This window comes from Microtus ochrogaster, chromosome 19 (assembly GCF_000317375.1).
Source record: "Microtus ochrogaster isolate Prairie Vole_2 chromosome 19, MicOch1.0, whole genome shotgun sequence".
NCBI classification, from domain to species: Eukaryota; Metazoa; Chordata; class Mammalia; order Rodentia; family Cricetidae; genus Microtus; species Microtus ochrogaster.
This window is the reverse complement of record NC_022021.1, coordinates 8778803-8791112: the sequence shown is the minus strand read 5'-3', so window position 1 is coordinate 8791112 and position 12310 is coordinate 8778803. Positions and strand designations below refer to the sequence as shown.

Genomic DNA, 12310 nt, shown 5'->3' with positions numbered 1-12310 from the left:
CACACACATGCCCGCAGTACACACACATGCCCACAGTACACACACACATGCCCACAGTACACACACACATGCCCACAGTACACACACATGCCCACATTATACACACATGCCCGCAGTACACACACATGCCCATATTATACACACATGCCGCAGTACACACACATATGCCCATAGCGCACACACATGCCCACAGCACACGCACATGCCCACAGAACATATATGTGCCCACAGCACACACATGCATACACATACACATAATAATAATACATTCTAAAAAATTAAGCACAAGCTACAAAACTCAAGAGAGGTAAACATTTAGCTAGGGGAATTGTGTGTGATGGGTATTTCTTGTTTTGTTTTGTTTTGTTTTTTGGTTGTTTTTTTTTTTTTTTTTTGGTTTTTCAAGACAAGGTTCTCTGTGTAATAAATAGTCCTGGCTGTCCTGGAACTCACTTTGTGGACCACCTTGGCCTCACACTCACAGAGATCCTCCCAAGTGCTGGGATTATAGGCGTGCACCACCACCACCTGGCTATGTGTGATATCTCTTATATGTTTAATGAGCATTTCTTTACAACTGGAGAAGGGTAAGTGGGAATGTAGTAGAGTCCCTTGAATATGAGATCAGTAAAATCTGAATTGTATTTTAAAGCTAAATCTTATAGTAGAAGTATGCAGCACACCCATCTACTGAAATAAAAAGGTCATCAGCATGATTAAAAATAATCCTAAAATAATCCTTTCCTGGATTCTTTGTCATGCTCCCCATTTCCTAAATATGTGCTCAAAAACTGTGCCTTTCTGGTCACTAAGCCCCTTTCTGCACTGGGACCATGCCTCGGTGACGATTCCACTGGAGACACTGCCCACGGAGGACGCCACAGTGAGATGAAGTGCCCCACAGTTCTTGCCAGCTGCACTCATCACCGATCTTGACAGCCTCGGGTGTCAGGGGCTCTGTTGCCTAAGTCTTCATCTTCCACTGATTTTTGTGCAGCTCAGTTTCTTTAAATGACTCGTGTCATTTTCACAACCTTGGCAGACAATGCTTCAGAGAAAAATTAAGCGACATGTTTTGTCCTTATCATTCTAAATTTTTCTAACATGATCTAGTGACTAGAAGGAGTGGGTCTCAGAAATCTAGTGCTGCATTGATTTATGTTGTAGTCCTGTGAAATTCCTTTCAGCTTACTTGTAGAGCCCACCCCCTTAAAGAAACTTGAGTTTGAGCCCCCATGCTATGAAGAGATTGCATGAAAATAGAAATTATTAATGGAAGTGTTGTTTTAAAAAAAAGCCAGTGTTATTTTTAGTGATAAATATTATCAAATCAATACCTTGGGGTATAGAGGTATAGCTAAATGGTAGAGCATTTGCCTAGCATATACAAACACATAGATTCAAATACCAGCACTAAAATATTAATTAAAATACAAATTAAAATAAAACCAACACTTTGATTCAGGAATCGGGCTTGAAGTTAGATAAACTTTTAGAATAAAGAAAATATGTGAAAAGTACAACCCATATCTAAACCACACCAGATATCCAGTGAAAACCCTCAAACAAAGTTTGCTTTACTTTTCTGAACTAAATCAGTCTTAGTTACTTTGTAATGGTTGTGGTGGTTACCATGACTAAGGCAACTTATAAAAGAAAGCATTTAATTTGGCGCCCATTGTTCCAAAGATGTCCATGGCCATGCCATGGCGGGAGCATGGTGGCAGACAAGATTGCACGGAGCAGTAGTTGGCATGGACTTAGCAAAGCCACACCTCCTTGTCCTCTATAAACCGTCCTACCAAGTACGCAAATCTATGAGCCTCTGGGGCCGTTCTCATTCAGACCCCACAGTCAGCAATGTCATTCCTGTTTGCAAAGCACAGTTTATTAATTAGCAGCTCTAATAATTAATCTAAAATGATGCATTTAATAAAAATTTGAAAAGGAATAAAGTTGTCAGATTGACTTCAAAGTGCGATTGCCTTTCTTTATTCTTGGGTAACTAGCATTCTGGAGGAAAATCTTACCAGAAATGGTAGAATTCTCTTTCTGCCGTGCAAGTGCGGTTCTGAGCCCTTGGTGTATAGAACTCCTCTGGACTTCAGAGGATCCTTGCTCTCAGATCGTCCCTGCAGGGGCGCAGTGAGACAAGATGGGAGCTGCATTTACAGCAGCTCATCTGCCTGCCTCCGCTTTACAGGCTAGCCACAGTCTCACAAAGCACATGTCCTTTAGGAACTCATTCATAAAACTTAGTGTTTGTGATGGGACTTGCTGTAGTAAATCAAAATCCTCTAAGTAACTTTCTTTAAAAAAAAAACTGAAATATAAGCCATATGGTTTAGGGCAAAAGCAATCTAAGTATCTTTCTCCATTTACAATAACAAAGAGTTTGTTCCTGAATTTTTTAAACTTGATAAATTATAGCTTTAATTTTTTAAACTTGATCAATTATAGCTTAAAATGCTTCCTTCAATCACTATTGCATGGCCTTATAAACATGATTTATATGCCATTCTGTGTTTCCTATTGGCGTGGACAGCCTGATACTGTGAATAGTTCAGAGTACACTGAAAAGATAAGATGAACGAACTTGGGCAAAGGCCCAGCTGACTTCGTGCTGATTGGTAATAGCAGCTACTTTGTCTCTGAGAGCTTCCGTAGGAACTGTCCATTTAAACTAATAGTAGGGTGTTTCTCTAGTGGAATGATGGTCCCTCTCTCTTCCCTCTGACAGTGAGCTTTCTGGTCCTAAGGCACCTCTCTCGGTAAAGATCTTTCTTCCTTATGACTCACATAAAAATAATTGAAATAGCATTATTTCTGACATGCACACAGTTAAAGGGAGATGTCTGTTAAAGCAGTGATCTTTGAACGTTTGATTAGTAAAATTCGTAAGGGAGTTAACGTGTATCATGCCTTATCCACGGGTAGGCTGTCTTCATCACTCTCCTGCTGGGAAAGCTGGGGGTTTGTTTGGTTGTTTGGTTGGTTGGTTGTTTTTAACTATAGCATTCTAGAAACACTATACACCGAGGGTGAGGAATTGAATAAACATTGATTCTGGAGTAAGAAAATAGTTGTCGTAGATTAGTGGGGTGCGCTTGTTCTCAAACTCCCATTTGTGAACGCATTGCCACTTGTTTTGGTGCAGGGTGGGTAGAGGAAGAGGACGGGGCGAGTCACAGGACTGCCAGCCGCTGTGTGCTCAGTGTTTGGGACATGGCAGTGCGGGAGGGAATGAGCATCTTCAACAATGACTTCTTTCCTGAATCTCATTTACAGAATTCTCCCAATAATATGAGCCTGAGTAACCAGCCGGGCACCCCAAGGGATGACGGTGAAATGGGGGGAAATTTCTTAAATCCTTTTCAGAGTGAGAGTGTAAGTATTTCTTTGACTGTGTTATTATGCACTGAAAGGCTTAAGCGCCCCTATCAGTATAAATGCCTACAACTGTTATTACTGATGTTTACAAAGTGTTCGATATGCTGATCTTCTAGAAGGCAGAAGCATCTTCAAGTGCAGTTTTATGAGAAGAGTTCTAAGAGACCTGTTTATTTATATGCAGTTATCAAAACCATAATACTAATTTTCCTGTAGAGAACATCCATGTTACAAATAAAATGAAATCAGCTTGCCTATTTGGTTTGTCCTACCTGCTAGCAAAAAGAGTAGGTGCAAAATGAGATCTGTTCTTGATTTTGGCATAGTAAGTCTGTGACAATAGTCTACTTGTATTTTGGCATAGTAAGTCTGTGACAATAGTCTACATGTATTTTGGCCTCACACTCTAGGGTTTGCTGCAGTGAAGGTTACATTGGTGGTCTGTCAGCCTGAGCCTGCAGCCCATGGCATTTTAAAGTGCAGTTATAAAGCTATAGATCATCTTCATACATGTGGACAGGAAGGTTGTCTTCAAATATATATGTGGACAGGACAAAAAGTGAAGCTGTAAAGTTCATTTATTTATTTAGTGAGCAGTACCTAATCACTTCTGTATGCCAAGGCAGTATGCTAGACACTGGGAGGCCGAAGAGACAAGACGTGTCTTTCTCAAAGAGTTACCATGTAATGCAATGATTCTTAACTGTTATTTAACTCTAGAAACACTCAAGGATTTTTTTAGTTTCTCAGAGTCCCCTCAAAACCCAATGGACTCAGGATTTCTGGGACTCAGGCTGGCGGTTTAGGGATAAAAGACCCAGTTAGTGATGGGAAGGGTTGCTCTCTGGCGGATCATAGAGGAAACTGTTGCAGGGCCTGGGTGGGCTTTATCAGTATATGACCCATGCCCCCACAAGTGAGTCTGGCAGACTCTGGGAGGGCAGAAGCAGTCCCTGCTACCATACTTCCAGACTCCACCTTTGCCAGAGCCACCACCACCTGGCTGACATCTGTCTTCCTTAGTGTAGAGTGATGGGCACCCCACATGGAGCCCAGGGGTGGACGGTCTGCGGATTCTTTGGCTCCGTGCTCTCAACCAATAGCTGCCACTAGAAACAAGGCTGCCCCTGAGCTTAGACTATAAAAGGTTTGCTTTCTGCTGGTTTGCTTTATTTCTGTGACTGGTGAGGACAAAGAGGGTAGATAAAACTGTATGAGAAGGCTTAGCTGTCAGTGAGCGAGCTCGAGAAAGCAGGAGACACCACGTGGTTTTAGTCACTTAGGAGATTACAGGAATTCGTTTTTAGAGCCGTGGTCACTGATTTACTTCAGGAATATGGACAAATCAATCATTTTCAGTGCTCACTTTATCTAATAGGAGACATTTATTTTTTTAAATTCTTCCAGAAGTAACATAATTTAATGAGGTGTATGGTAAGTCAGTTCAGTTCATTTATTGTGCTGTAGGCAGTTTTAGAGTAAGAAATGAAGTTTTCTAAGTGAGGAGTATAACATACCAGTCCTTAAGAGTACAATTCCACTAACAGAAGTTTACATGTCAGACTAACATTCTATATGCTATAATACACTATTGACAGTGAAGGGATGAAGCCTACTGTGAATGGGTTAGAAATAGAGCATACGTGTAGTTGAATACTACTCCATTCAGGAATACACAATCTTGTTATTTTAACAACTTTGACCAAACTAGAGGACAGTGTCACAGGAGAGAGGCACAGAAGAAGCATCATGTGGCCTCACTCATACACGAAATCTACACAACTGCTGACCTAGGAAAAGCCTGCCTCAGAAGTGGTTATGATGGCCTCTTAAATGTCCCACTTGAAACCCATAATATTTGTGCAACCCTAGGCATATAGGTATAAAACAGACTTACTTACAGATCAAGCACCTGCTGGTAATAAATCATAAATGCATTTTAAAACAGTTCTTTGGTGCACATATTTTTTTTACAATTTATTAAACACAAGATCTGTTGAAATGGATAGTCTTTCTTTCTTTGCTTTCTTCTTGCTTGACTGAGACAGAGCCTCTCAATGTATTCTGGCTGCCCTGGAACCTTCCATGTAGACCAGGCTGGCCTCGAACTCACAGAGATCTGCCTGGCTTTACCTCCTCAGTGCTGCCTCATGTGTTTTTACATAAAGAAGCTTTGGCTGAGTGTTTGTTACTACAGGACATAGAACATCATATTTTTCAGAGATGATTGATATTTTTATCCTATACTTATCAATGCTAAGAATGTACTTCACATAAATATATGACATAAGGTAGCAGAAGGATGTTTAGGATCATTTCATAAATTGTTGAAAGTCTGTCAAAATTAAGCAAAAGTCGTTTAATCACCTTTTAGCAACTTGAGGTCACTAACTCAAACAGCAGTTTTTAAAATTAGGCATTCTCCCATGGTGATGACTATCTTAAGATACTTACATGCTAGTGAATAACTGGAGGAAATATAAAAAGGTTTTGTTTTCCATAATTAAATTATTAAGTGTATCAAAGCAGAAGACTTTGTATGTATGGCAAAACCAGTCCAGCATAGAGCAGCCCTGCTCTGTGCAGAGCCGCTGGCACTGGCTAGGGTGAGATCGCACATGACTGTCCAAAAGCAAGCCTTCAGCGAGGCTCGCAGTGCACCGTGCCTAACGCTGCCAGGAGGCACTCGACACTCGCTGCATGTTCGGTTTTGCATTCATTTTTCAGTTACTGTATATTCAGAGATTTTTACTGTTGCTCAATCTCCCCACACACATTTGGTCATAAGCCGTAGTTTGTGAGTCTGGGTTACAGGAAGTCAGAGCCCAGTGGATCAGGAAAGGCCAAGCTAAGTTGCAGTTAAAGGGAAGAAATGAGCTGCAGAGTCCAGCGAGAATGATAATGTATAATATATTCCTCAAAGTCCATGAGAAAGGCTTTACTGCTTCACTGCGGACTTCACTGCAGAGAGTCACCTTATTTAAGGACATTGTTTAGCCTCATTTGAACAGTCTATAAGACATTATCAGAATATCACAACATGATACTCCATAAATATAAGTAATTGTTGCATCACTTTTTAAATTAAAATAGTTTTATATAAATGCTGGAGTTGATATAAATTGGGTTTTTCAAAGGTTAAAGGGATTGTTAATTAACTTTTTAAAGTAAAGATTTTGAAAAAGTCGCACATGACTTTAACTCAGGGCATCTCCCTCCCATGTTTGTCAGTGCTGCTGTGCTTGTCCCTTGGAAAGGGAGCACAGAGTAGAAAGCCCTTGGAGGGGAGCAGGCATGGTAATCACCTGCTCACCCTTAAATCCCAGCCGGACTGTGTCCAGCAGGACAGCGAGCCCTTCTGGGTGGATGAGCTCTTAGGTGAGAGTAGCCATAGCGAGGTTTCCTCAGCCGACCCTTGACCACGCCTGACTGCCCTGAACTCAGAAGGAGAACCATTTAGTGAGTTCACAGATCCCAGTAAGCAAGTGTTCAAAGTCTAGGTTTTCCTGCGTGTAACTCTGAAAAGCGCATGTATTTGAGCAGTCTGCCCTTTGAGGACTTGTCACTTTCCCCTAGAGGTCACAGCACAGAGGCCAGAGAGACAGACAACTGCTTGGTGCTAGTGTGCTTGCCACTCTCTCCCTCATGCTACTGCGTTTAATTCTATCAAGACAAAAATACCTAAATCCACTACAAACATGCTTGGTGGAGCAGAATGAGTAAAGCAGAGCTGCCCCCTAGTGTTCACATGCTGTAATGTTTGGTTTCGATGGTGTAGATACAAACGTGGCCCAAAAGAAGAATAAATGCAATTGGATTAATTTGTTGCATTAATTTGGAGAAAAACGTTTACACATGAGTTTGTCTATAACCAGATGAGTCTTTACGTTAGTGGAACGACAGTATTGAACAATGACAGGCTGCTGGGCAGACCTCGCCTCTCCTCTCCATCATCTGCTTCGCTGTTATGGGGAAATGTAAGCCCAGGTTGCTTAGGTAGTGACACAAACATTGAGTTATTTCACATTATATTCAGAGGATCAAAACTATTCCCTGTTTCTCACTAAGAAAAGAAGATGTTTATAGAAACCAAGACTTAGAACGTGATGTGATCTAAAATGCATTTCAGATTTATGATTGTATCTAGTAGATTTTGTGGAGTATCAGCCAGATGGTAAGAAGAGACTGCAGTTCATACTAGAACATGCTATCTCAAGATACACAAGCAGGCTAGGTAGACATATGTTTAAAATAATAGCTTTCAGTTTACTGTTTCCCCTAAGCCAAGCAAGAGTGCTCTCAGTAGCTAAGGGGCCATTGTATTGTCTGAGGAGAACAAACTAGCTTAGTCATTCCAGACAGTACGACCGGATATTACAGCACTGTGACTCAGACATCACAGTATCTCGTTGTGTGCTAGGAACAGCACAGCAGAAACGCTGATGTGAGTCAGCACCAGACACCAGGGAGAGCGCGGGCCTCTCAGTGGGGCAGTCCGGTTAGTGCTTGCTCTTCCTTTCTGGGAAAATGTAGTGCACCTCTTCAGTACTCCAAAGAAGGTGGCCCTGGAAACACTCCTTTTGCTTGCATTCTGGGAGCTTTCCTAGAATTTTATAATTCCCTTTAGTTTCATTTTCCTGAAATAGTTTAGTAATAGAAACGGACAGTCTACAGCCTTCCGGGAGCATATGACACACAGCCTAGGAATACCCAGACACCAGTGTATCTTGTTCTGCACCAGAGACAATCCCACGTTGTTCTGCAGTTGTGTGTACTGCTCAGAAATTACACTGTATTAGATTCTTGTAAACTCTGAGTGTTATTTCTAGGGACTAATATTCCTATCTGATTGGCCCAGACCCTCGGCGTCTTGCATCTAATTTTTTCCCCTCAGTTTCTGTTATGGGCTAAGCAACTTCTTCTGACTTCCTGATATACCAACATTTTACTGTTCTGTAAGAATTTTCTCAAAACCTTTGATCCGCCACATTGTAACAACTACTAGTGTTGACGGACAATAGCAGCTGATCCAACACTTGACAGCAGAGTGTGCACACGTGTACATCAGAGCAATGTACAGTAGAATGAGAAGCATCTTATAATCTTCCCTAATGTTGTATATGAATGAGCTGGAATGGCACTTAGGAAGAAAGGATTCCAGGGTGTCTTAATCCAGATTGCCTGGGCTGCACATTGGATGGGAGGGTCTCTGGAATCCCAGAGATTCTCTGAAGAGTTTCCTGTGAGGTCTGCAGGAAGCGATCCTTGCTTCAAGGTCACCTACCTGCTACTTTAGGTAACAGATACAGCAACTGTCAGCAAAGCCCTTATTTTGAAAAACGCTGGTGATCTGGCCATGCAATTTAAATATTTGATTAAAGTTAAACGTGGATGTTTTCACTTCTGAATTTTCAATAGCTACATCTCAAGAAGTTAGAAGCCACATGTATATGTATATGTATATGTATATGTATATGTATATGTATATGTATATGTATATGTATATGGGACTTGTACCGGCTAGGACAGAGTAGAACGTTCCATCATCACCTAAAGGCAATCCCAGTTCTTATGGTGGCTACAAGGACCATGGAAAGCATGAGTTAAATTTCTTTGCCCATTTTGCTGTAGAGATGCACCTTTCTCTTTTCTTATTGCTTGTCCTGCTCTGTGGATATGACTGTGTGCTATAGTTTTTATATAACTATATATATATATTATATATATTACATGACTAAATATGTTTAGTCACGGGCAGAGGGTAATAAATTTTAGCATGCTGAAGTTACTGGTGCTATGGGACTTTTTATGTCACATTGCCATGGAACTGGATGTGTTTTCATTTCAGCACAGGGTAGCTCCAAGCATTCCTTGAGATGATGGCAAACGGGTATTGATTTGGTTTTAGCTTGAATTTTTCATCTTGCCTTTTTCCTTTTTCTGAGTTAGAATGCATTTTTAATTTTTTATTCTTTGAGATTATAATACAATTCAATAATTTCCTTTTTCCTTCCTTTTTATTATCCAATGTTCCCTATTATCTACCACAAGAGTCAGTTAAACAACTTTACTGACTTACCGTCCTTGTAACAATGCGGAACTCAAGGCTATTCAGCGACAAATAGATTCCACTTGGATGAGCAATGTTTAAAGAATTGACAGTGCCCCCTCCCCGCCTTGTGGTCTGGCCACTGTTTTCCCAGCCTCCTCCTCTACCTCATTGTCTACATTTACTCAGAGCAATGCATTTGGGGTTTGCATCCTAAGGGCTTTGGTTCAGAGAATCCAGTCTCTGTCACACGTATGCTTACCTGGGGACCTCTTATCCCTTGAGCTCATCTGAACCTCAGCCCATGTCTGCAGTCCATCCCAGCTTGCCTGCATTCCCTCCACTTTTCCCTGTTCTGCCAGCTTTGTAAATACTCGTGCCCCTGTCAGTTCCTTATTGGGCTCTGCAGTGTGGAATCGTACTTTGGACTTCACTTACCTCTCATCCAGAGACACCGTCGTTAGTAGAACAATGATAGAAATCCCCTTTGAAGTGGTTTTTGCAGTTTTCCCATCAAACATTAAAATATTCCAAGGTCCACATTTTTATTTTAGTTTAGAAGCAACTTTCCTATGTAGACCGCTACCATTTGAGAAAGGTGCTTGTCCTACTCAGAAGCTCCAGAGCTATGCACTCTTGATGACAGCCTCCAACCGCGTGTGCTGATTCACATTTAAGTAAACAGAAATCACACGATGTTTGAAATTTCCAAAAACCTCACCGTAGCTCACTTGTCAGCCTCACCATACTGTAAAATTGAGTCCCTGTTTCCTGCAGTGGACTGATGCTGGGCGAGGGTTCTGTGCTAATGCACACTGGAGCATCTGGGGTCCCTGCTGTTTCCTGCAGTGGACTGATGCTGGGTGGGGGCTCTGTGCTAGTGCACACTGAAGCATCTGGGGTCCCTGCTGTTTCCTGCAGTGGACTGATGCTGGGTGGGGCTCTGTGCTAATGCACACTGGAGCATCTGGGGTCCCTGCTGTTTCCTGCAGTGGACTGATGCTGGGTGGGGGCTCTGTGCTAGTGCACACTGAAGCATCTCGTGTTCCCATGAGACTCTGCAGAGCTGACAGTTGCTTTGTTTCCTAGACTGTTCATGTACTGAGCACTCCCTGTGTGTCTAATCAAGTCTATAATTTAAGGATTATGTGTTCGATCCTCTCCACACTCCTTGGTACTTCAGAATAGTTGATAGCAGGGTCAGAAGAGTGGATTGAGAGTGTAGAGAAGTCCCCACTCGCTTGGCTGTATATAGCAAAGGTTGGTCCTCAGACTCCCTTCAGTGTGGTCCATCCTTGGATTCCAGTTGCCCAGATTGTTACAAGTGTCTGCAGAACCCTCATCTGCCCGGAAGGAGTGTCTGAGGGACTGGATGATTATCTATGTCCTGGTAGAGGACATAGTTTAAAATGTCACAATTAAGAAAAGCCATATAAACACCTATTGTTAAAGGTTACAAATGCATGCATAAATGTCCATGGAAAGCAAAACTTACCATTATCCTCTGCCCTTGTAGTACTCCCCCAGCATGACCATGAGTGTGTGACCCGTTACCGCGTCTCCTCATGACGACCATCGTGTCAGCCCTTCACAGAACTCCCACGGAAGAAACTGCTCATCAGTGTACAGTTACAGGGATCTCAGTCAACCACACCAACCTTCTAGCTCCTGCTCTCTCCCCTCTCTTGTGAAGAAAGCGGGTCCAAATGTGATTCACACAACTGTGCGGAGTGGCACATCAGAGTCGCCCTAAACTGAACTGCGAATAACCATCTGTGTATGTATATGTGTGGGGAAGAGTGCGCCGTGTGTGCAGAGCTCCATGCGCATACACGCCTACGTGCATCGACCCACAGGACATTGTAAGATATTATCACATGACATCTTAAGTAGAAGTGAGTAGGGACTTTTATTCCATCCTTTTTTTTCACGTTTACATTTTAATTATTAAAGGTTGCTCCTGCCCCTCCCTGAACTATTTTGTGCTGTGTATATCACTGCTTTATATAAGTTATTTTTTAAGGTGAACTCAGATGTTATGGTTTTGTAAATGTCTGCGATCATGGATAGGAATAAAATCGCTTATTTGAGAGCTTTCATTCCCTTGTGTCTGATGCAAGTTACCTGAGAGCCCCAGACCACACTAAGTGGAGAAAAGCACGTCTTCATCCTGATACCCAGCAGACATAGCTCAGTTAGCGCCTGTGCAGAGTAGTTTAGTACCTGTGTGTAAGGAAAACACTTCGGCTCACGCAGTGTGTTCCTGCAGTAACTGCTTTATGTTACGTTCCTTCTTGGTTCATTTGTCGTAGACTATGCAGAAGTCACGAGCTAACTCAAATGACCTAGACCGTAGCAATAAAGTGACATGGGTTCTCGGATTCTTAGCGCATTTTCTCTCTAACACGACAAAACCCAAAACCGGTAGCAAAGCCACTTGTTTGAATTTGTCACTTTTCACCCAGGGATCTGGAGGGTAAATTTTTTAATAATACACATTGTGAGATAGTATTGTATTTTTATTTGGATTGCCTGTGGACATTCCACAGAGACTTGAAAGCAGACAGACATACGCAGATACACTAACATGATTGAGGCTTTTAGCACCAGAGAGAAAAGAAGCCTTAAAAGAGGCCTAAGTAGTTTGTTGGAGTAGACGGCCCCTGCCCTGCTGGTCTCCCTGCTCTCTAGCTGCGAGTAGACGCCTGTCTGCTCTGGTCTGGGGTCAGAGGCCTTGCAGCAGGAGGCAGATGATGTGTATAACTTCTGTAGGCTGCAGGTGGCTGGATCCCCACCGTGCGTCTGACAGTTTAGAAAGGAGTAAAGGAAGAGTTATTAGTTATCTCCGTTACAAAAGTGACTTGCTACATG

At 42.2% G+C, this 12310-nt stretch overlaps 1 protein-coding gene across 4 annotated transcripts in view; it reads left to right on the top strand.

Annotated features, from left to right (window-relative positions):
• Window positions 1-11536, top strand: part of Ssbp2 (single stranded DNA binding protein 2) — a 257999-nt gene extending 246463 nt beyond the window's left edge. For all 4 annotated transcript variants that reach the window (XM_005356514.2, XM_005356515.3, XM_005356512.3 and 1 more), the window contains 2 exons: window positions 3289-3387; window positions 10956-11536. In XM_005356514.2, the coding sequence (XP_005356571.1) occupies window positions 3289-3387; window positions 10956-10985 (129 nt within the window). In that variant the 3' untranslated portion in view covers window positions 10986-11536. The remainder of the gene's footprint in view (window positions 1-3288; window positions 3388-10955) is intronic.
• Window positions 11537-12310: the final 774 nt, after the last annotated feature.